The sequence below is a fragment of the Dipodomys spectabilis genome, unplaced genomic scaffold (assembly GCF_019054845.1).
Source record: "Dipodomys spectabilis isolate Male_0828 unplaced genomic scaffold, ASM1905484v1 ptg000140l, whole genome shotgun sequence".
Lineage (NCBI taxonomy): Eukaryota > Metazoa > Chordata > Mammalia > Rodentia > Heteromyidae > Dipodomys > Dipodomys spectabilis.
The window spans coordinates 39,829,263-39,855,388 of NW_024870817.1; the positions used below are offsets into that span (position 1 = coordinate 39,829,263).

The 26,126-nt window shown below is 39.1% G+C and overlaps 1 protein-coding gene across 1 annotated transcript in view; it reads left to right on the forward strand.

Moving 5' to 3' along the window:
- Positions 1 to 25,584, forward strand: part of LOC122117364 (chondroitin sulfate proteoglycan 4-like) — a 61,291-nt gene extending 35,707 nt beyond the window's left edge. The window contains exons 8-10 of the mRNA XM_042691110.1: positions 6,792 to 6,961; positions 21,742 to 21,925; positions 22,593 to 25,584. Of these exons, the coding sequence (XP_042547044.1) occupies positions 6,792 to 6,961; positions 21,742 to 21,925; positions 22,593 to 24,640 (2,402 nt within the window). The 3' untranslated portion in view covers positions 24,641 to 25,584. The remainder of the gene's footprint in view (positions 1 to 6,791; positions 6,962 to 21,741; positions 21,926 to 22,592) is intronic.
- Positions 25,585 to 26,126: the final 542 nt, after the last annotated feature.

Sequence of the window (26,126 nt, forward strand, 5' to 3'; positions counted from 1 at the left end):
GTCAGGTATATGCTACTGCTGACCTATATACCTTGATGACCTCTATGTTCTAAAATAGCATGGAAATCTGTTGCTTTCTATAGGACTACATATGAAAATCTGTTCCTATTACATATTGTATATTCAAATGCTGATACTCTGTGCTTTTATGATGTTTTCTATTTTTCATCTTCCACAATGGGATCCTATAAGGATTTAAATTAAATAAAGTATGTATATGGAAGTTTTGATCATTCTCTTTTGGGAAGTAAAAGGGAAGGGTCAGGATTGTGTAACTGATAGTAGTTTTAGGATGCCAGATGGAATGGTGACCTTTATCTCAAATCCTGTGCTCACATCAGGCACTGGGTTTCACAGGCCCCCTTTCCTTTCTATGGAGGCTTTCGTTGCAGGGTTGTCTCTGTTTTAGAAGCCAGTTTCCTGACCATGGGGTTTTGTTTTGGGCAGTACTGGATATTGAACTCAGGGCTTCAAGTTTGCTAGGCAGCTGCTCTACTGCTTGAGCCATAACTCTAGTCCCTGATAGAAGTTCTTCTCAGTATTCTTGTATTCTTCTCAGTGTTATTGATATATTAACATGAACAACCAGAGGGGGAAAAATATCTATCTATCTATCTATCTATCTATCTACCTATCTATCTACCTATCTATCTAAAGTGAGCAAACAATGGTCATATAGAAATGTTGTGCATCTTACTGTGTTTGATTAAAGATCTATTTCAACCTGGCATTAGTTAATATTAAAATTCATATTGGTCCCATACCATTTGGATTTTCTCTGCCAGCTCTCCAGACTTTGGCTGTTTCTGTCCTGGCTCCTGTATGTACTCACACTTGGTCATAAAAAGTGGACCTGGCCCAAGACTTGTAAGAATTGTATAACAAGCCAAAATAACTATTGGCATACATAGTGAGGTGAATGTTTTAGTCTAATCATAGCTTCTGTGCTTCGCCAAATTTGAAAATTGGTTTTTAACTTAAAGTAGGAAAGGAGTTTGCTTCTAAGTGAAATGCCTACATAATATTTTAATTTTCCATCTTATTTTTCATATATATTGTAGCTATGTGGATAATATTTACATATGTAAAATATAGGCATACAATATATATGTACATATATACTTACATATTTAATTGAAACATATTTTATTCCTTTCTGCAAGACTTATTCCTCAGAAAAAGGAACATTTTGTTACAATGTTTTCACATTGACTGCTATAATTGGTTTTGTTTATCTTTAGGGTGGCAGGTTAGAATATATGTTGCCTTAGGATCTAGATTTTCAATTTCTCCAAATAGTACTTGGATCTATTTCAAGAAAATTGACTTTGAGAATTTTGCTATAATGCTCTAGTTAGACCCAAAATGAAGTAGCCCACTGCCTAGCCTATAACTTTAGTCTCTTTGGTCATGGTATGGCATCTCCTCAAGAGACCATCTGTCTTCCTGGAAGAAATTTAAGGAGAGAAGGGAAAGGGATTAAACACATGATGCTGAAGGGTTTAGAACAGAGATTCATAAAACTTTTTAGTCAATGAATCTTGACACACTGAATTGAATATTTTAAATCTTAGTAGGAGATAACCAAGAACTATAAGGAAAGATAGCTAGTTCTCAAGGAAACAATTAAAGGCTTATTGCTAGGTGGAATAAGGAACACATAATCAAGAGTAGAATCATCATGCAGAATACACAATAGTAAGTGACCAGCAAGTGATAGAGTGAGTGCTACATGGGTACAGAGGGGGGTCTTCCCATAGACTGGAATAGCCAGGGACCACTGGTCACTAAGACAGCCTTGAGTTGCCCCTACAGAATGAGTAGCATTGTGGTAGGTGGCACAATGGAGGGGTGAGCGTGCCAAGGAGGGTAGCACTACTTGGAAGTGAGAACAAAGGAAGAGGAGGGTCTCTTGGGAAGGGGGGAGGGGGAGAAAATCTCTCAGAATGATTAATCACATAATTTCCTAACTCAGATATCATTGTACCCATTGAGCTCAGTGTAGAATGACATAAGCCATACAGTATTAAGATTAAAGCTGTTCACTTCTGAGTGAAATGTAAGTCCACTTAGCCTTGACCATTGGGTGAGGTGCTTAACTTCTGATACCTGTAAAAATTATTATACTTTCTTAGTGAAGGGATAACAACTACACGCTTCTTAGGGTTACTGTGATATCTTGAAAGGACAGATCTTGAAAACTAAAGGTAAATTGCTATATGAACCCATTGTACCACTCCTAAGCATATATATGAAAGAATGCAAGTCAACTTACAGTCAAGATACCTGCACACTTGTGTTTATAGCAGCACTATCCATAATAACCAAAACACAGAATCAGTCTAGGTATCTACTGACTGACAAATAAGGAATACACACACGCACAGACACACACACACACACATAAGGAATATATATATATATGTATATATACATATGTACATATATATGTATATATACATATACACATACACACACATAAGGAATATATATATGTATATATACATATGTACATATATATGTATATATACATATACACATACATATACACACACACACACACACACACACACACACACACCATGGACTATTATTAGGCTAAAAGGAAGAGTGAAATTACATCATTTGCAGGAAAATGGGTGGAAGTGGAGATCATCATGTTAAGTAAAATAAATCACTGAAGAAGTCAAATATCTCTTATATACAAAATCTAGCCGTTAATAATGAAGTATAGGATTGTAAAACAATTTCTGTTTCTGGCGAGATACTACAGGAGGGGGAGGGAGAAAGGAGAGAGAGTATGAGGGGGTGAATATGATTCAACTACTTTATACACAGGAATAAAATGAAACCCATTGAAATTGTTAGAAGTGATGGGGAAAGGTAGTGGAGTTGGATTTAATGGAGGTACATTGTATATGTATATGGAAGCATCACAGTGAAACTCCTTTCTATGAATAATATATGCTAATAAGAATATAAAAAATACAGGGAGCTAGAATAATTTTTCCTGGGTTTCAATCCTGATTCACCATTACAAAGCTTTGTTGCTTTGGGTAAGTGACTCAGTGTCTTATTGCCTCTGTTTGGTCATCTGGGATAATACTCACCCCAGTTTCAGGGTAGTAAAAGGGTGATGTGCATCAAGAACATAGGAAACGACCAGCACACACTTGTGCATATAGAATAGTTAATATTGATACTTTCTTGTGTACTGCACTGAGGCTTGTTTCACTAAGTAACTGCTGAAAAGAGAAGAGAAAGAACCATGTTTAAATTCCAGATATCAAGTTAACAGGATAGATTTGATACTTAACAATATTTTTTATACTTACAGGGCACATTTCTTCTGGCTCATAGGACTGAATTCACAGATCAGTAGTCCTGACTTTTTAAGAGATGGCCAATAAATACGTGATTTGTTGCCTAACGAGAAAACAAGGGAATGGGAAAAAGGAAGAGGAAGAGGAAAGGGAAAGGGGAAGGAAAAAGATAAAGAAAGGGACAGTAGCAAGGGAGGGGCAGGGGCAGGGCAGGGCAAGGCAGGGCAAACAAGTTCATGATATTTCTAAGTACAAGTTGAGTATACTTTATCTGAAATTGTTTTGACTGTTTGCATATACATGATGAATTATCTTGGGTATGGAAATTAAGTATGAACTATTTATGTTTTCCATATACTTTATCATATAGTCTCCTTTCCGTGTAATTGTACAGCAGAAGTTATTTTTGGTGTACTTGAGGTTTGGCTATAATCCATCCCATCCATTGATGAGGTCACGTTGGGGTTTGATAGGTTTCAAATTTTGGAGCATTTTATATGCTGGCTTTTTGGGTTGGGGTGCTTGGCCTCTGGATCTCCTCTGCTCCTTATTGTAGGGATTTTCACACATTAACTCCTCAATATTTGTGGAAGAAGTACAAAAGCCTCAATGCCCGGTGATCATGAAACTCTTGCTATTATGGTAGTAGTACGTTTCATGAGTAACTGGGATTTAAGGATGTTTGAGAAATGCTTTGTTTAGAAGGAGGATCAAACCAATGAGCAGCTTTCCTTTGTTCTGAGACTTTGCAGTGGCTTTTCAAACCTCCCAGGAGTGCCGGTGGAGTGAGGGCTTGCCAAACAATTACAGTCCTCAGCACTCAGGACCTGGCCTTTTATAGGACAAACATTTTATGGATAAAGACATAGCTGGGACCTTACAGAAGTCATTCCCAAAACAAGTGTTGGGAGCTCCCTAATGCCAACAACTTGGATGACATAAGGTGGGAGGGGAGAAGAGGACATTTGGCTTTTGTTGAGTTGGGCTGGGCTTTAGAGGTGCCTTTAGGAATTTGCAGCATGATTGAGCTGCTCTTGCTGATTGAGCAATTCAGAGTGCTTGCTGAGTAGAAAGGAAACTTCGATACCATTCTGGCTTAGGTGGTGGATGAAAGAAGGAGAGATGAATAGATCCTTCCATTTGGTGCTGGAATAGCTCTGGTGGGTTCTCAGCCCCAAAGGCTGAGATAAATGAAATGATATTTTCACAATTTATTTTCTAGTTAACAGATGGCTCTTTTAGTAATCTCTGTGGGGGTACACTGTGATATTTCAGTGCATTCATGCATTGCATGGTGATTAACTTGGGTTATCTATAACCTCTAATATGTTTTATTTCTTAATGATAAAATATTCAAAGTCCTTTTCTCCGAGTAATTTTAGATTATGCAATGCAATAGTGTGGGCTTTAGTCATCCTTCTGCATAACTGTACAGCAGAATTTATTTCTTCTATTTGCTTGTGACTTTTTGCCCATTGGCCAGTCTCCTCCATCACCTGTTTCCTCTACCCTTCTTGTTCTCTGCTATGCACTATTCTGCTCTCTACTTCTCAGCTTCTTAGGTTCTCTACATCCAAGTGAACTATACGACATCTGTCTTTCTGTGCCTAATTTATTTCACTTAACATTATGACCTCCAGGTCCCATTTGCATGGTCACAAATGACAAGATCTCATCCCTTTATAGCTAAATAATATTCCATTGTGTTTACTTACCCTGTTTTATTTACCCACTTACCTAGTGATGGACACTTAGGTTGATTCTATGTCTGAGAGTCCAGATACTTTTAAAAAAAACTCCATATTTCAAAATATATTTCATATAATTTGGATTGGAAGAAGTAACATTTCTTTAAAAAAGGAAAAGAAGCCCTTTGACTAACTCCTCCCTTAGAGGTAAAATTTAGGTGGTGAAAGAAGAAGTATATAACTATAAATTAGGGTCCTTTATAAGAAGGAAGTAATTAAGAAAGTACAGTGGGAAAATGTTCCAGAGAAAAAATGAAGATGGAACTGTTGGATGCTGGGATGCTTAGGGACCAACCAAACACACATGAGACATAGGAAATTTATATTATAGGAAGTGCTTGCCTTGAAGGAAACAGAATGAGCCCCAGTGAGAACTTTGTAACAGCAACTATGGACACACTAGCGTTGCTCTTCACCTCTCTATTGTGACTTCCATCTTGGTTCCCAGCTTCAAAGCCAGAAAGAAGCCACAACTGCAAAAAAAAATTCAGCAGCAAGAAGTGAGAGGAACGAGGAAGGCAGTTACAAACATCACCTGAGCATTGTGTAACAACCCAAACTTGTTCCTGAAGCTGACATTCACAAGTTCACCAGCCTTACTACAAGGATGTGGTGCTCATCTCAGAAAAGCTGAGAACAATCCTTAAAAATCTGGAGAGCATCCACACTCGAAGCTGGTTTTTCCTCCAAATTAGCAAATGCCTAATGTGTTTTAAACACTACATCTGGTGGCTTTTGCTCTAAGACTACAAAGCACTAGTAGAAAAAGCAAACCCAGATGTCATCCAGGGTGCTTAGTTATCATTGGTTGGTTGATTCAACCTCACAAATAATGCATAATGTGCCTACTCAACAGGGCTACCCTTTCCCAAGGGCTAGAACTGAAGTGATGAAGACTGGAAAGAGGAAGTGAGTCTTTTCAGACTTCCCTTCCTATGAGAATGTCCCCTAAATCATGACAGAATAAAGGGATGATCTCTGACCCTGTACTCCTCCAAGTGTGGTCCATGGACCTTCCATTCTAGGAACTGATAAGAATGGAAAGCAAGAGAAAGTGTTTAGAAATTTTTATAGTAGTTTGGCATTGCCATGACATCTTTATTGTATTGTGCACATTATTGGTCCACAGTGGAGGAAGGAAACACTGATCCTTCTCCACAGAGCATCTAAAAAAGCATGAGGCTAACCTTAGTGTCCCCAAGTTCTCTGGCCTCTTGATACCAATGAGATTGTATTAACATCAAAACTTATGTGTTGCTAGTTCTTTCTGCCTCAGTGTTCATGCTGACCTTTGCTCCCCAGAAAATAGCTCATGTTTGTTCAAAAGCCAATTCCCACTCTCCAAAGGGGTGCACAGTCTCTTGTGTTGTAAGTACCACACGATCTGTTTCTCTGCTCATAACCCTGGGCCCAGCTAGATGCCATGCAAGCCTCGACCTTGCCTTCCTTCCCTAGAGATCAGTTAGATATCTCGCCTGTGCAGAGGGAGGGAAAGGGAAATTGATTTCCTGGGGTCACAAGAACAAATGGTACCCACAAAGAGACACCTCAGGGACTACTAGCCTCTCATAGCTCCATTTCTAGTTAGGGCTGGCCAGTCAATCTCCGCATTCATAACCATGCAGTTTCCAGGAGTTGTCAGGGGTCTATCAAGATGATTGCATTAGCTGGCCATTTTCTTTTGCATTATATTGACACACATGTCTTGATCTTTACTCAGGATCTACAAAGCCTCTTTCATCTCGTGACCTGAAAGCTGTGACCAATGACGAAAGTGCAGGAAACAGAACTGTAACTTTCACAGTCGTAAGTTCCCCTAGTCTTGGGAGGTTGCTGAGAATGAACGCTGACAATAGCACTGAAGATGTTTCCATTTTTACCCAATATCTGGTGAGTCTTGACGTGTGTAGCCTCCGGGCAGGGCTGCATGTTAGGGCAGGGCAACCTTCTCATCTATCTTTGTCCTGCTAAGACAAATAGGCCCCACTGCCCAGTCAATTACTCACTTCAGCTGGGCTGGCTTAAAATAGGACACATAGGAAGCACAAGATGAGACACAATTACCAGAGAAACATTACACTAGTTTCAACTCTGTGACTCATAAATACAAAGGGATCTTTGTATCAATAAAGTTGGGCATATAAGGAAATCCATAGCACAGTTGCTGGAGTGAATCCTGCATTATGTATGTATCTGTTTGTGTTTATACATGATACTTTATACACTCTTTAAATATGAATGTGTGTGTATGTATGTGTGATGCATATCCAAAGCCAAGTGTTTTAAACTTAACTGGCACTTTCTTATAGAGCTATCATCCACAACCTCCTTTTTTGATGTGTGTTTGTCAGTACTAGTGTCTTTGCTTAGCTTATTTTGCCCAAGGCTGGCACTACCCCTGGAGCCATAGCTCTACTTCCAGCTTTTGGCTGGTTAATTGAAGGTTAGACTCTCTGAGTTGTTCGCCCAGGCTGGCTTTGAACCTCAATTCTCAGATCTCAGCCTTCTGAGCAGCTAGAATTACAGGCATTATCATATCCAGGAAACATGAGCAGTGGGTAGTACTCACCACAGCAAATGAAGTGTCATGTTGAGTCTCAGGGATACACAATGGTGTCTGAGAGCCTTTGGTTCCTATGGAACAGGAGTTGGCTCCCATATGGAACCTGGGCAGTTCCACAAGACAGGAGAGAGGGAAGTTTCATTGTCCCAAATAGGCCAAGGTGTTTGGCTCTTTTCCCCATGTAGCTTTTCCTCTCCAGAGCAGAAACCTGCCATACCAATGGCCTTGTTTAGTGCTCTGACTCAAAAGACAAAAGAGAGATTGTTTCATTATCCACAGGCCTTTTAAACAAGGTATTGCCCTGACTTGACAATTCCATTCTCTTTAAAATAAGATCTTGGATATAGGTGCAGTCTGCTGAATTCAACACAGCTCCCTATGATTCCTCCACTTTGAGTGTGGTGTGGAGAGAATTGATTATTTAGAACCCTGTTTCTTGTTCTTCATCTCCTGCTAACTACTAGTGACTGAGCACAAGTTCCTTGACTTCTAAAGCCAGATGATCTGGATTAATTCTGTGGTTTAAGGCAAATTACAAATCCTTTAGTCCTTAGCTTTTCTTCATCTTGTAAATGGGAAAAACAATAGCAATGATCATTGAACCATTTCAAGCATTCACCATACACCAAACACTGTTCCTGGTGTACTGTAGGAATTGTATTGTATTCCTCATCCCCCATAGACTTAGATTCTAAAATGTGAGAGTTCATACAACTTCCCCACAGGTGCATGACTTAGAAGCGGCAGAGGTAGGACTTGAACACAGAACCTATGATTGTAGGTCATGTTCCTTTCAACTAAGCCATGCCTTCCTTCTAGTGTTTAAACGTGAAATGAGACAATAATAGTAACAGATGTAAAGTGCTTAGCATTCCCCCATTGCTTAACTTAAGGCTCCTTTTCCCCCCATCAATTAGAAAATATTTTATTGTTTTTGTAGAGGTGATGTACAGAGGGTTACGGGTACATAAGTTGGGCGATGAGTCCATTTCTTTGTGAATCATACCACCCCTTCCCTTGCTCTCTCCCAGTTGCTCCCTCCCAGCTCCAATCACCGGTTGTATAGTTCATTTTCCACAGTGGCTAGTGAACACCTCTGGTATATTTGTTCACCCTCTGTCACACTTTTACTGTGCCCTCTTTATCCTCCCAAAGACCAATAAACTACCAAACAAGACAAAAGGAAGAGACAACAAAAACAGCCGCAGCAACAACACATCTTTCGTTTCCATTTTTTTTTTTTTGGGGTCCAGTTGTGGGGCCTGAACTCTGGGCCTGGGCGCTGTCCCTCAGCTCTTCAGCTCAAGGCTAGCGCTCTACCACTTGAGCCACAGCGCCACTTCCGGCTTTTTTCTTTTTGCTTATGTAGTGCTGAGGAATCGAACCCAGGGCTTTGAGCATACAAGGCAAGCGCTCTACCACTGAGCCACCGTCCCAGCCCCTCGTTTCCATTTCTTGGACTTCATTTTGTGAAATGTTATTTTATATGATCATATACACATTAACTTAGGGACTTTAATGTGGAGACCACACTTTGAATGAATAGGAGAGACCCAGATGATATAAAGATTTTATATCACACAGCACACCCAGAAGCTACAGTTGTACAACATTCAAGATGCTCATGGATATAGAATGGAACACAAGGAACCAATGCCTCTATTGGGCCCAGAGTGTTATCTAAACATATTTCCCAAGGGGACTTTGACTTGGTAGGATTTAGACAGTTAGCCACAAGTTCCAAAGGGGCCACAGAGTGATGGAGAGATGATCACTGTGGCTTATCTGTACCGCCCCTCTGGGGCGTCAGTGGGGTCAGTTACAGAGGCTGAATTTACTGTCCCTTTAGGAAGTGGTTGCCAGGAAGCCGTTGTTTAAGGTGAATATCAGGGGTGATGCTGGTCAAGAAGCATTGGATGTACAGTTTGACTTGCTGAATTGACACCCCTTGGTACAATTACTTTAAAATAACAATAATAATAATTAATAAAAGGTGACTATCTGGATTATGCATGTTGAAGAATCAGGGTGAAGGGTAGACCTGGAAATGGATGTCAAGTGTTGGTGCGCACTGCTTTTGGGTCTGACAAAGTCCAGCTGATACTCAACATGGATACTGAGGTAACAGGAAATGCCAAGAATAACAAACATGAATTGGATGACAGCAAATGTTGATGTTATTATTCTTTTGTTCCTGAAAAGGCAAAAGACCCTTTCATCTCTTGGTAGGTGAAGGATGAGTTCCCCAAAGGAAAGCAATTTTCTGGAACATCGGTGTGTTTACCCTAATGTGTTATCTAATTGAATGAGTGGTAAAGGGGTCATCAGAGGGGAGTGACATCTGCTTCACCTTATAACCCATCCTTGTCCTTCTCCCTGCCGGGAGCTTCTCTGGTGTTCCCAAATGCATTTCCCTGGGCGTAATGAGAAGAGAGGGCTGAGGAAGGTTAAGGGGGCCTGCATCAAGTACTCCATCCTTTGCCAACGTACAGGCTGGAGAAGGAATGAAGCCTAGAGATGGAGATACTGAAGCACTCAGAGCAAAGCAGACATGATGGAAAGACTAATAATCATGAAAGCAGTTGACACTGCTGCAGCTGAAGGGAGGCATTTCCTAGGGTATGTCTGGCTACGTTTATAAGCTTGTCACTGGAATTCCCTGCCGACCCATTTCACCTCAATCACTATCAATAACATTTTACATCCAAACTGTAGCCCCAAAATAAGATCCGAAAACATAAAGATTTTACGTTTATATCAAGTAAGAGCAGAGCCTTGCCTTGTAAGTACAGCACAATGGGTATTAATCAGAAAGTTAGCTCTTATGTGCAAAAATGCACATTTTAATTTGTGATTTGGGAAGAGGAAGACATTTGTTACTTCCTTTTCCTGGCTTTTCCCTTCCCAGATTCTGTCTCCTTTTTTTTAAAACCTTCAGATGAATATGGATCTCTGCCTAAAACCAGCAGTTTTATAGCCTGAGTTAAATAATTCCCTGGTCAGCTGTCAGCCATTTTTTCATGGCTCAGATTTACTGCTCAGCCACTTTAGAATATTTTGGAAAGTAGAAGAAGTGGGGAACAGCTAGGCAGCGGTGGCTTACACTTACAATCTTTGCTACTTGCTTCAGGTCCTGGGTTCAATCTTTAGTGTGCCTAAAGGAATGTTTTTCTTTGAAATACTCAATGAAGATACTTATTAACACATACCATGGGCTCTGTTCACTTCTCTTCCATCTGGTTGGTGACAAAAGCAAAGAATATTCAAAACAATTTTAATTTTTTTGGCAGTATCTGGGCTTTGACCTCATAACCTTGAGTTTACTAGACAGATGCTTCATTATTTGAGCCACACCTCTAGCCCTTTGTGCCTTAGTTTATTTTTCAGAGAGCCTCATGTTTTTGCCTAGCACAGCATCATGCCTACTTTTTGTTGCTGTTGTTATTTGAACTTGCTAAGAAGGTGTTATATTGCTGAACCAGACCTACATCCTCCCCAGCCTTGTTTGGTGAGTTCAGGTCTTATTAACTTATTTCTTTTTCTTTTCTTTCTTTCTTTCTTTTGTTTGTTTGTTTGTTTGTTTTTTGCCTGAGGTTGCCTAGAACAGTGGTCTTTCCAGCCGAGTACCTGTGTTTAAAGGAAACAATTTCCTACCTTCCTTCCTGCCTCCCTCCCTCCTTCCTTTCCTTTCCTTTCCTTTCCTTTCCTTTCCTTTCCTTTCCTCTTTCCTCTTTCCTTTCCTTTCCCCTCCCTCCCTCCTTCCTTCCCTCCCTCTCCTTCTTTCCTTCCTTCCTTCCTTCCTTCCTTCCTTCCTTCCTTCTTTCCTTCCTTCCTTCCTTCCTTCCTTCATTGGTGTTAGGAGTTACCCTGAAAGCAACTTTGTCAAGCAGGTTCTCTACCCTTTGAGCCACCTTTTCAGACCCTTTTTACATTGGTTTATGCCCACAGTAGCTGGAGTTACAATCCTTGTACTTGTGTTTCCTCTTGTCACTAGGGTGATAAGCATGAACTCACCACTGCACTTAGCCACTGTGCTTCCCCTCTAGCTGAAATCACAGGCATGGATGACTATGCCCAGCCATTGGTTCAAATGGAGTGCTCAGGCTGGCCTCAAACTATGATATCCCAACCTTTGCCTTTAAGCCAGCTAGACTTAGAGAGGCTTGAGCCACTCTGCCCAGCAACAGAAAACAATTTATTTTAAAAAGAGCTCAAAATTGTTCAGGCATATGTAATGTATCAAATGGTTTTGATTACTGTTTGGCTTCCTAGACTACTTTTTCTAATCTCGAGTTAGTTCCAGCCAGTAACTTGCCAAGTATCCAACAGAGAGAGCCTTTAGGCAGTAAATGGTTTTGTCCTCTTTCACCCTTTTCCCAGTTCCTAGCTTTTTACCATCCTCAATGAGGGCAGGGTGGTGAAGGGGGAGACGGAGATGGAGATGTGAAAGGAGGGAGTTAAAGATGGGGTTAAAGAGTTAAAGATTAAGGTGGGGTATTGTTAAAAACCAAGGCATCGTTTGCACATATAACCTACTTTCCTCTTGTTTGTGATGGATAAATGAAAATGACCATTTTTATCTATGGCTCTGGATGGAAATAGCTTAGGAAAGAAACAATCTATTATTATTCTTAATATCATACTTTGGTAGAATAATTGTGAGGAAAAAGGTTGTAGCACCATTGCTCAAAAGATTTTCTTATCCCAGAATAAATTTGCTGTATTTTCAAACCATACCTCATCCATCAGCCTGCCAAGATAGGCAAGATAGGCAAAGTACCCGCCCCCATTTTTAAAACCACAATACTCTATCTGTGTAAGCAAGCAAAGCCAGACTGCTGAAGAGTTGGCTGAAAATCTTGTAACTTGAAGAATAAAGCATGTAAATATAAGGAGAAGGTAAATCACCAGTCCTCAAAATTAAACAAAAGCTTTTTTTTTTTTTTTACAAATTTAGGGAAATGACTGTTCCTTTCAAAGAATGCATGAACCAAAGAACTGAATTCTATAAAACATTGATCTCTTCCAAGTAGAACTCGAAGCTAATTGTGTGGTTTTCATTCCACTGCTTGTTGAGATAATTTAGATTCATTAAAAAGCAAAGTGTTCTGGTTTTGAGGTTTTATGATGCTCAGTCTCTTTTCTTTTCCTCAAAGCCAGTAATTGCATTTTAGCTGTTGTGCTGTTGTGGATAGGCGATCATCTGTTTTAGTGTCTGCCTGCTGCAATGCGCACATACATACAAGTTTCCTAGGCCATGTTTAGAAAATTATACAATCAATTCTGAGTTATGCATTTTATCTAATTACTCCTCCCAGAATCTGGGTTTATTGCGCCAGATAACATTTGTGTTTTAAGGAATTGTGAGCACGTTTCCCATAGGATAGAAATTAATTTATTACAACTTAATGGAAAGTACAATCAGCTTAATGGCTCATTAAGCTCGTGTCCTTGAATTTGCAGATGGAGCGTCAGTGTCTTCCTGTTACTGATTACTCTTTCCCTCCCTGCTTTCTTGGGGTCTCTGCTTCATTGGTTCTTACACTCAGTAGTCATTGTGACATTTTCCACCAATTTTGTTTTGACCATCACAATTTATTGAATTATGTGGAAAATATATGTAGATGTGTAGCAATTATTATATTGTGTCATTACTGAGTCATGTATTCACTGTTCAAATTGGAATTTAGCTGATGAGCCCTGATCAAATGACTGAAGAGCCAGATTTTTTTTTTTTTATTAAAAGGGTTGGCTGTTTTTTTTTTTTTTTTCATTCATTTCCCATGGCTGCCATAAGAAAGACCAACAAAGTTGATGACTAACAATAACAGAAATTTGCTCTCTCACAGCCTGGAGGCCAGACTCTATACACTCCATTTCCTGGGCCTAAACCACAGTGTCAGCAGGCTAAGTGCCCTCTGCAGACTCTGTAGGAGATTTCTTCCTTCCCTCTTCTGAAGTTCAGTGACTACTACAGCCATTTTCAGTGTGTCACTGCTCCAACTCTTAACTCCACAGTCATGTGGCCGTTGCTCCTCTCTCTTTGTAAATCTCTTCCTTTCTCCTTGTATGGAGGCATGTGACTGCAGTGGGACCCACTTAATCTTTCAATCTCAGGATCATTAATCTAATTAAATCTGTAGAGTCTTTGCCATATAAGAGAACATCAACAAGTCTTAAGAATTAGGAACATACCTTTGTGAAACATTTTTTTTGCTTTTAGCCTATCACACTCAAGTGTACTAACAAAGACAAGGTGTTTCATACTCCCTGCTGCTCTTTCCTAAGTATCGCCTTTTGGTATAGTTTTGTTTGGTAGTTTTATTAAAAGATCTACACAATTATAATGGCATGAGGTCTGTCAGAATCCATTGTATAAATTTGGGTTGGAGCTGAGACAATGGTTCAGGCCTGGAATCCTAGCTACTCAGTTGGTGGAGATCTGAGGATTGTGGTTTGAAACCACAGCAGGAAAGTCAGTGAGACTCTTATCTTCAATTCACCACCACCACCACCACCACCACCAAATTAAAAAAAAAATGGCTGGAAGTGGAGTTATGGCTCAAGTGGTAGAGAGTTCTAGCCTTGAGTGAAGAAGCTCAGGAACAGGGCCCCAACCCTGAGTTCAAGCCTCAGGACTGGCACAAAACAAACAAACAAATAGGTTTGAACTTCTATTTCATGAAGCAGATTACGAGGATATGTTGCTGGATCCCTACAAAGGTTTGTACAGAGATTGACTACAACTCGTGGATAATTATTTGAACCAGATACTCAATTGCTAGAGATTCAATAGCTATCCATTTCCAAATATCACCACTGAGGAAATTAAGTTTCCTGAAATGCTTCTTCTTATTCCACCAAGAGGAACTTAACCTAGCCTTGGCTTTATTTTGCCTGAGTCCTAGGTGCTCTTTAACTGATGGCGCCCTGGTCTGCCCTGAATCTCTTTTGTAAATTTTGATTCCACTGAGCCTAACTGTTTTCTGCAGCCATGGTGGTGTGGGTCCTGGTAGAAAGGAGGAAGAACTCCCAGAGAAGAGTCATTTCTCTGATCTTATCTTTAAGGAACAGGGGATCTTGATGTCTTCAGAGCATTAGTGTGTATGGCTGTTTGGTTAATCCTCATGGAACCTTAGTGACTTTGTCTTCTGAAATGATTTGGCTGTCTGTACTCTTCTTTACTAATGAATATCTGTCCAAGATAGTTTTTTTTTTGGTGGTGTTGTTAGTTCTCTTTCTTTTGCTGTCTTGTTCAGACCTGTGTACTTGAACAAAGCTTTCATATTGTGGAGAAACAAGTGAGTAGATTCTCTGTCTTGGTCTCTCCTTTCCTTGAGATTTGGTGTTCTCTTCAATGAGAAGAGAATTCCATGGAAATTCCAATGCTCTGATTGACATTGAAGCCACAGTGGGAAAGCGCAGGTGAAAGACTGGTCATAGGGAACTGTATATGGAAAGACTGCAGAATGAAGATGTTCTTCTGAGTGTCCAAGCCCTGCCTATGGGCTAAGTTTGTCCACTTCATTTTCATTGCCCTCAGTTCTGTCCACGTGTATTTTTATGGATGTTTGGAACATTTTTAGTAAAAAGTCATCAGATTCCATGCAGTCATTGATTCCATTAAGAATGATCTATTTAAGTTCCTGCTTCATCTCTGGATTCATTCAAGAGCACTCAAGATGGTGATTCTCAGCTCTATAAATCTATGTTTAAAAGCTTTTCTTTTAAACAGATGTAGGCAGACATCTGTTAGTTACCTTGGATCCCTCAAAAGGTGAAAATTCATTTTCCTTTAATCCCACCCTCTTTTCCCTAGGGTCTTATGGGTCACTACTTGATTAAAAATATCACTAATGTAGAAGAACTAGAATACTTGCTTAATTGGCCATTTGTAAAAAAAAAAAAAGTCTATAGAGCTGGGTATAGGTGACTTACGCATATAATTCTAGCTACTCAGGAGGTTGAGATTTGAGGATTTTGAGGTATGACTCAAGTGGTAGAGTGCCATCTTTAAGCAGAAAAAGCTGCATAACAAAAGCTTGAGGCCCTGAGTTTAATTCCCAGTACTGCTGCATATTGTATATGTGTATACACACAAACACACACATGCACATATGCACAGTGGGTAGCATGAGCTGTCTGAGTTATTCCAAGTCTGGACAAGCTCTTTCCAACCAATTGTCCTGGTCTAGCCAGGCTACCAAGTGGCACTGGTCTGCCCTAATTATACTTGCCAATTGCCTTTTCCCATTACTAGGCTCCTTCAGTGTCTAGAATCTCGCTTTTCACACTGTCGACAGAGCTCTTGATAGTGGAAAAAGCAAGAACTGCAAAGGAGTTTGAAATGAAATTCTCATGCTATTTACATTTTCTGTGCCTTGTTTTTCTCAGTCTGTTAAGTAGGCATAAAAAGACCCCATTACATCAAAATAAAATAAATTACATACAAAGCCATATGGTTTGTCTTGCCATTTGTATTCAGGGCTCTAATAGGTATTTACATTATGCTTCTGTTAAATAGATATGTAAGAAATATCTTGGATTGCCTTATTCATATTGTTTCATGATAAACTTTGTAAAACATTTTTAAGCAGTCTGTTTGTTCAAGAAACAAATATTTATTAAATTGCCTAGTAGAGAATGGTGAACAAGTATTTATTTACAAAGCAACTAGAAGTCAGCTTCCAAAATATGTGCCAAGATTCCAGTCTACAAATCCCCTCATTTTTATGAGAAAACATTAACTTCATTACATATGCTTTAGAACTTTCTGATTGCTTAATTTTTTTCCTGCTATGATTTACTATAAAAGATTGGTATTGTCTCCCATCTTAACTAGAATCTCCTGATGTCCATTAGTGAGGACTTCAGTGTTTTCCTGAGAGACCCAGACATGCCCCCAGAGCCTGCCATTTTGAATGTTGGTATGGAAATAAAGAGGCCAGGTAAAATGAATATCTATAAATGAGATAGTATTCTGTATTTAAATGCACAAATATTCTATATCTTAAGGCACAGAGAGGTTAAATGATTTGCACCAAGACCAAAGAATTGAAAACGAGTAGCATTTTTTTTGAATTGGGGACTGATTAATCTTCTACTTCCATTTTCATGTCAGTAAATGTTCCTTTCTTTCTTGGAGGAATAAAAGCCGTATTTCTGGCGGTTGGTGCCAAAAAGGCCCCGGTGAAGTTTTATGGGACAAATTTTTATAGGACAAAAGGTTTTCATTACAGGGCTGGAGCCTTGGCTTCTGTATCCAACTCAGCCACTCTGATTGGTTCTTCTCTAAGCTTCTCAGCACAATTTTGTCTATAAATTATTACACCCATCACAGGAAAGTCAGTGGGGCCCCAGGCTTTCTGTAAGACAAATCTCAATCTTTAGCATCTGACAAATGTTCCTGGAGATTCTATAGAAATCAGAATAGGGACATAGAAAGTTTCAAGTTCAGAAATCCCAGAGTTATTATGATATTATCCCTTCAAAAAAAAGTATCACTATGAGAAGTTTTAAGATTGAGACTATGCATAGGCACTCATTCATGGGCATTAGAGGCTCAGTCTACATATGCTGGATTATCAGAGAAAAGGGTGTGTTGGTCCTTTTTTAAAGCTGATATACAGAAGAATACCACAAGAATTATCTTAATTAAAAAAATTACCTTGTAGTCTGAGGTGTTATAAAAATGACACATTGCCAGAAGTATGACTAGTTCTTTATAACCAGATTTACTTTATCATTCTCGACAGACAGACAGACAGACAGACAGACACACACACACACACACACACACACACACACACACACACATACATACACACACACACTTTTCTGAAATTTTGAGTCCCTTGAGCTGCGAGTCCACTTCTGGCTTTTTGGTAGTTAATTGGAGGCAAGAGTTTCTTGATTTTCTTGTGCAGACTGGCTTTGAACCACATTCCTCAGATTTCAGCCTTCCAAGTAGCTAGGATTTCAGATGTGAGCCACTGGCACCTGGCTGTAGCCACTGTTTTAGGATTCTTGCCTGAATTTGCCTGAACTGTGATGACTGTACTAGTTGCCAAATGATAATTGTTCTCATTTTGTATTTCTTGCTAAAGTTTTTAGTTGGAGTTTTATACCACTGGTTTTCTAATGGAACTCCAGAAAGACTCCTTCTGTGACAGAAAATATATGAAGTAATCTAAGTTTATAGGAAATAAAAATCTCCATTTTCTCTCTCTCCCAAATCTTAGAGCACAGGTTTTTGGCTAAGTAACATATTTACTCATATTTAATACTGTGGAAATATGCCATTTTATTGGAAGGCTATTTTCGTTTTGGGGTGACAAAATGCCTACCTTTCTTGAGATGCTTGTCTCCTCAGGTTTACTCTACAGTCTCATGAAGTCCTGGTCTCATTCTTTTTTTTTTTTTTTTCCTGGGCCTTCCCTATCCATCCTTCTTTAGAACTTGGTCTAATGCTGGAGAGGTTAAAACTCTCTTGTCAACAAGGAAGCCCATTCACTTGCCAACCTCTTTGTAGACAGGATTGGTAAGTGATATCCCTTAGGTCATCTTATTCTCTTCTACTTCTAACTCAGCAGTTCAGTAGCTTTCTATCCAGTCTTAAAATCTAGACAATAAAGATCCACTTAATTCTATTATTTCCATTACTTTCCAATGCAAAATAAGTCAAGTTATTATTCACATTTCATTTCTCACTCTTGAAATGCCTTAAAAAATAGAACCTGTAAGAGACATGTGTTTTACTAGGCTCTGGATGTACAAAGGTACATTTAAGACTTACCCAGGTCTTTCCTCTGGAAGATTTCAGATCTTCAACTGTACCCACCCGTGAGCACTGTTCTGTTCCTGGAGCAATCACTCTCCTTACTACAGCTCTCAAAACATTATTCCAATCCAAAATATTATCCCAATAACTTCTTATGTATTTTGCAGAGGTGATAATTTTCACTTATACCAAAGAACCAGTGGACAAGAGTGGCTAGTTTCCAATAGAAAACCATTCGATTGGCTTAATAAACTATGTAACTGTCAAGTATTAAGAAACAATGTCAACATGATGGCTCACATCTGTAACCTTAGCTACTCAGGAAGTAGAGATCAGGAGGATTGCAGTTTGAGGTCAGCCTGGTAAAAAGTTTGTGAGATTCTCATTTTAGCCAATAGATGGGCCTGGTGTGTATGCCTTTCATCTGGAGTGGGAAACATAAATAGGAGGACTGTGGTCTAGTCCAGCCTGTAAAAAAGTGAGATCCTATCTCAAAAATAACTTAAGCATGAGGCTCTGGGTTCGATTCCTCAGCACCACATAAGCAGAAAAAGCTGGAAGTGGCGCTGTGGCTCAAGTGGTAGAGTGCTAGCCTTAAGCTGAAGAACAGACGGACAGCACCCAAGCCCAGAGTTCAGACCCTATGACCCACAAGGAAAATAGAATAAGCAAAAATGGCTGGAGGTGTGACTTAAATGGTACAGTGCCTGCCTACAAAAAAAAGAAAAAAGGAAAAAAGAAATCTAGTTTCTTCTAGTTTCTTTTTCTTTCTTTTTTTTTTTTTTTTTTGGGTCCAGTCATGGGGCCTGAACTCTGGGCCTGTATGTGATGTCCCTCAGCTCTTCAGCTCAAGGCTAGCACTCTACCACTTGAGCCACAGCACCACTTCCGGCTTTTTTCTTTTTGCTTATGTGGTGCTGAGGAATCGAACCCAGGGCCTCAAGCATGCAAGGCAAGCACTTTACCACTGAGCCACCTTCCCAGCCTCGATTTCTTTTTCTTTATAGTATTATAACTTAAACAGAACAGTTTAAGCCGCTAGGAATCATTCTCTGGCACCAATTCCAGAGCACAGTCACCTGGTTCTCGGAGGAGGGATACATAATATATTTATGACTAATAAAATCTGTCATGAATCTGATATTATGAATAGAGATGGTAGGATTGCTAAAGAAAACCAATTTATTTCCCAGGAACTGTTGGAGAATTCAGACTCTAGTTTTCATCAGAAATTACTGTTTTTGGAAAAGACAATCCAATTTCTGATTTCCAACACAAATTGGATTACTTTTAATTTAAGTAATTCAATTTTTCATGCATAATCTTATTTCTTTCTGACACAGTGTTTAGAGATGACATATTTTTTCCTTTTCACTTAAAAATTGTAAATGAGGATGGTAGGGGAAAAACAAAGGAGAGGGTAACAATGCTTGATAGAAAATGTACTCATTACTTTACTCATATAACTGTAATCCCTCTTAGAGTATCTTTACAATAAACTGTATATAAAAATTGTAAATGACAGAATTCCCTTGCCCTATCCTTGAGTGGTTTAAGGAACAAAGTTCTCCATGAATGGTTTTTGGACCTTCTGGGACAGAAACCTCATTTATATAGCAATATATTAGTTAAAAGACTTGATAGAACTCTGGTTCTTAGCCAGTATTGAGCCAAAGCAATATATACCCAAAGATCAAAACATCTGTTAAGTAGTCCAGTATTTCCAATATTAATTTAACAGTTCTGTGAATGGTATGATAGCTTATGGTATAATAGCACTTTTGACCTAGACACTTGAATATTTTGACATAATCACACAAATTCGGACATGGTTATCACTGACAGGTATGAAAAAGTGTGACTGAAAGAAGTAAGAGTTAAATGTGTAGTCTGCTATGCTTTTTCTAGGGTCAGTTTTACACTTTCAGTCACTAACGTTTGAGAAAAGACTACCCACAGTGGGGTTGGTCAATAAAACACTGGAGTTAGGATGAACACTGACAAGCAACAGGTATTAAAGGCTTCTTTGAAAAAAATACATTGCAAGGTGAGGAAATTTGAATGTCAATGAGAAGAATAAGAAGAATAATTACAATGGAGTGAAATATATCATACATTAGAATTAATAAATTTGTCATGATTCTAAAACAAGGCCAATGGTCATACCTGGATGTCAGAGTAAGAAGATGAACTCATTCTAAAACAGGAACAGAAGGAAAAAGAATCAACATTTTTCTTACTTCTCTAACAAACTGCTAATGGGAGAAAGCTCTTCATAGTAGTAAATTAAGACATAAGGGATAAAAGAGTACTAATGTTTTGTCTCAATAATGGATCGAGGCTTTGGTGTCAATGACTGTTAAACTGGTAGGTGATAGAGTGACAAGGTAGATCAGCCTACCAATCTTTGAACCAATCTTTGAATTAATCAATTTTAACATATTCAGTGGTGAGGCAACTAAATATTACTGTACTTTGCAATGAAGTGCAATGGGAAATATTTATAGTATATTGATATTAAAAATGTAATGATCATTATTTAAGCCTGTAGATTTAACTTCAGTATTTAGGAGATACAAGGGAGCAAAGAATATATTAAAAGCATCCTAGAGATGTACCCAGCATAATACAAACAATCCAATTGTCTCAGCAAACAGATTACAAGGAAAAAAAATTAAAGAATGGAACCCATAGATGAAAAGAAAGCCGTGTAAAGTATTAAATGTGACTTATAGATGTCTAAGGATCTTGAATCAGAAACAATAAATGTGTTTTAATTTAAAAAGACACATACTAGATCAACTGAGAAATTTGAACACATTAGATATTTGATGGTATTAAGGAATTACAATATTTAGGTATAATAGTAGTTTTGTGGTTATGTTTTAAGAGTTATATATTTTATTGGTACTTACTAAATTGCAGTACACTATTAGTACTTACAAATTATTTACAGATGAAATAATTTGATTCAAAACAATTTATTGGGTAAAAAGTAGATAGGAAAACACCTGAAACAAGATTGGCTGTCATTGATAATTATTGGAAATGTCTGACAGGTAAGCAGAGGTTTATTGTGCACTTCAACACAAATACTTTAATGTGTCAGTCATCTCATAATCAATGCATTTTTTCTTTCTCAGATGAATCAATTTTAAAAGGAGAACTCTAGATTCTCTGAAATACAAGTTACCACAGTTTTAATTACATGGATGTGTGCAATCATTCAAACAGGAACAATAAGTCCTATTAGAAAATGAATTAGAATATATGATAATCTTGTGTCATTCTGGTTGCCAGGGACTAGTTTTTCTTGTTGTCTGGCAGGTCAATGAAGGGCTAATATTATATCAGCACATGGCTCATGAGAACACAGGTTGGACTGTGGAAGATTCATTCACATTCACAATGTCCTCTCCACCAGCAGTTCTGGGTCCTGAAGAGTTCCATATTACCATTTCATATGAAATTAATGAGCCTGGTTGGCAGAGCCATCTGTTTGCAAATACAGGTAATGCTAGTAAGATCTGATCAGTGCCTTATCTATATCAAATAGGGACAATAAATCTTTCCACCCACCTTTTTTGTCAATGCCATGATATCAACTTTTGATATAAACCTGCTATGTTTGTTATATTGACCCCTTTCTCTGAGCCTCTTCTATTTTCTTTCATATGCTTATTAGTTGTCTTGGGAGAAAACACCAACCTAACTTTAGGGAATTCTATTTGTACCTCCAAATGGGGATTTCACTGTTCCTTTGAAAACTGTTGATAGAAAATGAAAATGACAAATAGGGTAAGTTCTTAGAGGGAAAAGGGGTTTTGAAAACTCAATGTGTTTCCATTGCAATAGAAAGTGTATAGACAAAGTTAGAAAACTAGCATAACTGAATCTAAGGATTTTTTTCTTAAAGCTCACTTACATTGTTTTCATTGTGTGTGTATCTGTGTGTGTGTGTGTGTTGTGTGTGTGTGTGTGTGTGCACGTGCGCGCGTGCGTATTTGTATTTAAACTGTACTAGTTTTTGCCTTTGGTAATTCTGGTACCTGAACAATCTAAGTGTTTAGAATAACCCATTAAGAGGCAAGTTTGAAAGAAAAAGCTTTATAATAGCATCTGAAAGTTCTAATAAAATGCTGTGCTGTCCCTATGTTTATGTTTGTTTTACTTAATAGGAGCTACTGTCAAGGAGGGAGACAAAGTTCTCATTGACCAGTCTAAGTTAGATGCTTCCAACCTCTTACTCCAATTACCTGAACTTCAGCGCTCTTCCTATGAAATCTGGTACCAAGTTACATCCCTTCCTTACCACGGGACCATTATGGTTGGAGAAAGAAACATCACCAAAGGAAAACCCAATTTCTCCCAGTATATAATTAATGAATTTGGGATCCTATACCTTCATGATGACTCTGAATCACTGACTGATAACTTTACCTTTGCCGTTTGGCCAAACCAAAAAAGCAAGTCCATCACCAAGCCAGAGGGCAACTGTCTTGAAGAGATGTTTAAGATCACCATTTTTCCTGTCAATGACCAGGCACCAGAATTAAAGACAAAAGGGCTTCGGTTGGAAGTTCTGCAGGGCAGTAGGTTGGTTGTGGGACCTGAAATCCTAAAAGTGGAAGATCTAGACAGTCCTTCAAATGAAATCAGGTATATGATCATCCATAATCCCAACAATGGCTTTTTGGCGATGGCTGACCATCTAGATGTGCCTGTTCACCATTTTACACAAGCTGATATTGATAACTCTCAGGTGTGGTTCATACAAGATGGAAGACCATGTTCTGGAGTGTTCTACTTTAGTGTGACTGATGGAAAACACCGCCCTCTCTACAAGCTGTTCCATTTGGATGTCATTCCCATCTCCATCACCCTTGTGAACCTCACAGATCTACTTCTTCCACAAGGTCAGACAACTGTCCCTATCACCAGTGCTCACATATCAGCAGTGACCAATGGGAACAGCTCCCATATAATCTACAGAATGACATGGCCACTCCAACATGGGCAACTGCTGATTGAAAACCAGGTGGTCACTAATTTTGGACAGGAGGATTTAGATTTGGGAAGACTCTTTTACCATATGACAAATCTCACAGCTTCAGAGGACCAGCTACACTTCTCATTGTTTACATCAGAAAGCAACCTGACAGGACAAACACTGGGCATTAGAGTGCAGCCTCTACTGTGGGTTACATCAAACCTGAAAATTGTCAACAGAATAGCCCATCAGCTGAGGAGACAAGACCTCAGTGCAACTGAGCTTGCTAATCTGACTAACAGTGATCCTACATTTGAAGTGACAGAACCCCCTGTGCATGGAAGACTTATGCGAAGAGTGGTTCACAGCAATATGGCAGAAGATGCCACTCTGTTCACTCAGAAAGACATTGACCAGGGGCTGTTGGTGCTAGAATCATGTGCTAATCTAACAGGCACTGATATGCTAAATGACTCTTTTATTTTCGTGCTCAGGGCCGACTCTGTACAACCAGCAATAGGTTATCTCCCCTTCACCATTGTGCCACCTGATCCCTCACTTTTGCAAAGCATGACGACAGATGTTCCTTTATTGCTCACTGGAGATAACCTTGTAACCTCAGTTTTCTCTGAGAAACAGCCTGTGGTTTCTTCAGAAGCCATGACACAGATAGAACCTCTGGGGAATCTGACCCAGACCAGATGGCAGGGAGCAGAACCCTGGGGGCAGCACAATGGCAAAGAGCCAAGTGTGAATGACAAGGTCTCTCCCACCAGGATCATTTGGTTACCAGCTGCCACCAAAATCAACCCTGGGGCATCCACTCAGCCCAGGGAGAGCAGTTACCCTCCAATGGTTGTCATACCCCTGACTGCTGCATTCCTCCTGCTAATAGTTACTGTAGTGGCCTTGTGTGTCTGGTTGCTGGGCCGGAAAGAAGAGACGGCAAAACCCCTACTTGAACCCCAGCTCAACCTAGAGCCCACAACCCCTAGCTGCAGACCAGAAAGGAGTGTAAGCATTCCCACTGTCATAGTGACGCCCCTTCTAAGAAGTCCCAGCAGTCCCCCAGCCAGTCTGTTCAGTGTCCCACAATGTGAGCAAATGGCTTACCCAGCAGCTGAGCCAATGGAAAAATGTGCTACTTGGGAGTCATGGGTGAACCTGGATCCGGATATGGCCAAACTCTGCCGACAAACCAACCCGACACTGAAACACAACCAGTATTGGGTGTAGACGGAGGCTCTTCTTTCTTATTGACTACCTATTGTGTTTCAGGCAGTAGGATAGGCAGAACAATACAGAAATGCTGGTTGAAGCAAAGAAAGCCAGGCCCTACTATTCCCACTCAGTGCTCAGACATAGCCTTGTGGATAGGTAGTCATTTGACTCTCTGGTCAGCTTTGCATAGTGGGCATTGCATACTTTTCTCTATATCAGACTTGTATACTTAAGTTTTTGTAAGTATTTCAACCATTTACTAAGGTGGTACTGAACATGGTGGCCCCACTGAGAACAGCAATATTAACTTGGGATACAGAGTTTAAAAAGTGAGGCTTTGGGTATTTTCCATAGAGTATTTTCTGCATTAGTCAACAGGAAGTATAAGAATTGTCTCAGCAGCAGATGTGATTTATAACATCAATGTGTTTGCCAATGTAATGTTTATCTGCAATGTCTTTTCCTCCTTGGACCCCCCTTCCCATCCCCGGGTTTGGTTTCCCTAATGCAGGAAATGACTTGCTGCTCCAGAAAGTGAGACAGTCTGACCTTCTTCGAAGCTCTTCACTGAATCTATCGTGTTTCCTCAAGAGAATTGTCTATTCAGATGGTTAAAACCAAGCTGAGTTTAGTAGAAATATTATTTGATGCCCTAAAGGACAGAAAAGTTTGCCTTTCCTTTACAATGAATTGAAGTGACAAGTTTGTGTTTGTATTTGGATTGCCTAATTGAGCCTGACATTTGTTGACTAAGCATTAATTTGTGTAACTATAAAATGAAGATATTAGTACTTGTATTAGGAATGCTATAGGCTGAAAATCACAAGACATCCACTATAAATGTTTTAGATTGGGGGTTGGCAACGTTTTTTCTGAAACATAGTCAAGATTTTAGGCTCAATGGGTCACATATGGACTCTGTCAGCAATTATTTTTTATTTTATTTTATTGTAAAGATGCTGATTACAGTTACATGAGTAAGGTAATGAGTACTTTTCTTGTTGTGCATTCTTACTCCTTTGTTTTTCTCCTACTATCCCTTCCCTTCCCTTCCCCCCATCTCTCCCCCCCCAAAGTTGTAAAGTTCATTTCCAACATAGTGTCTTGTGTATCATTGTTGCAATGGGTCATCCTGTGTCCTTGTTTCAGCGCTTTGTTATTCCCCTTCCCCTCCCCAAATTATATATATATATATATATAATATGTATAATATATTATATATATATATATATATATATATATATATATATATTACCAAAATCAAGTACAGTGACAACAGGGGATATACCATAGCGGGGAAGAACATACAAAAGAAAACCTTTAAAATGTAAAACTTCTTAATTCTTAGATTTGACCTATAGACCATAGTCTATATTGCCAGTTTAGGCAATAAAAACATTAAATGATCAATTATCTTAGCTAATGGGCATACTGGATGCAGACATCCAAGACAGATAAAAGATTGAAGGGATGAAGTTCTTGTTTTCTTTCTTCCACTTTC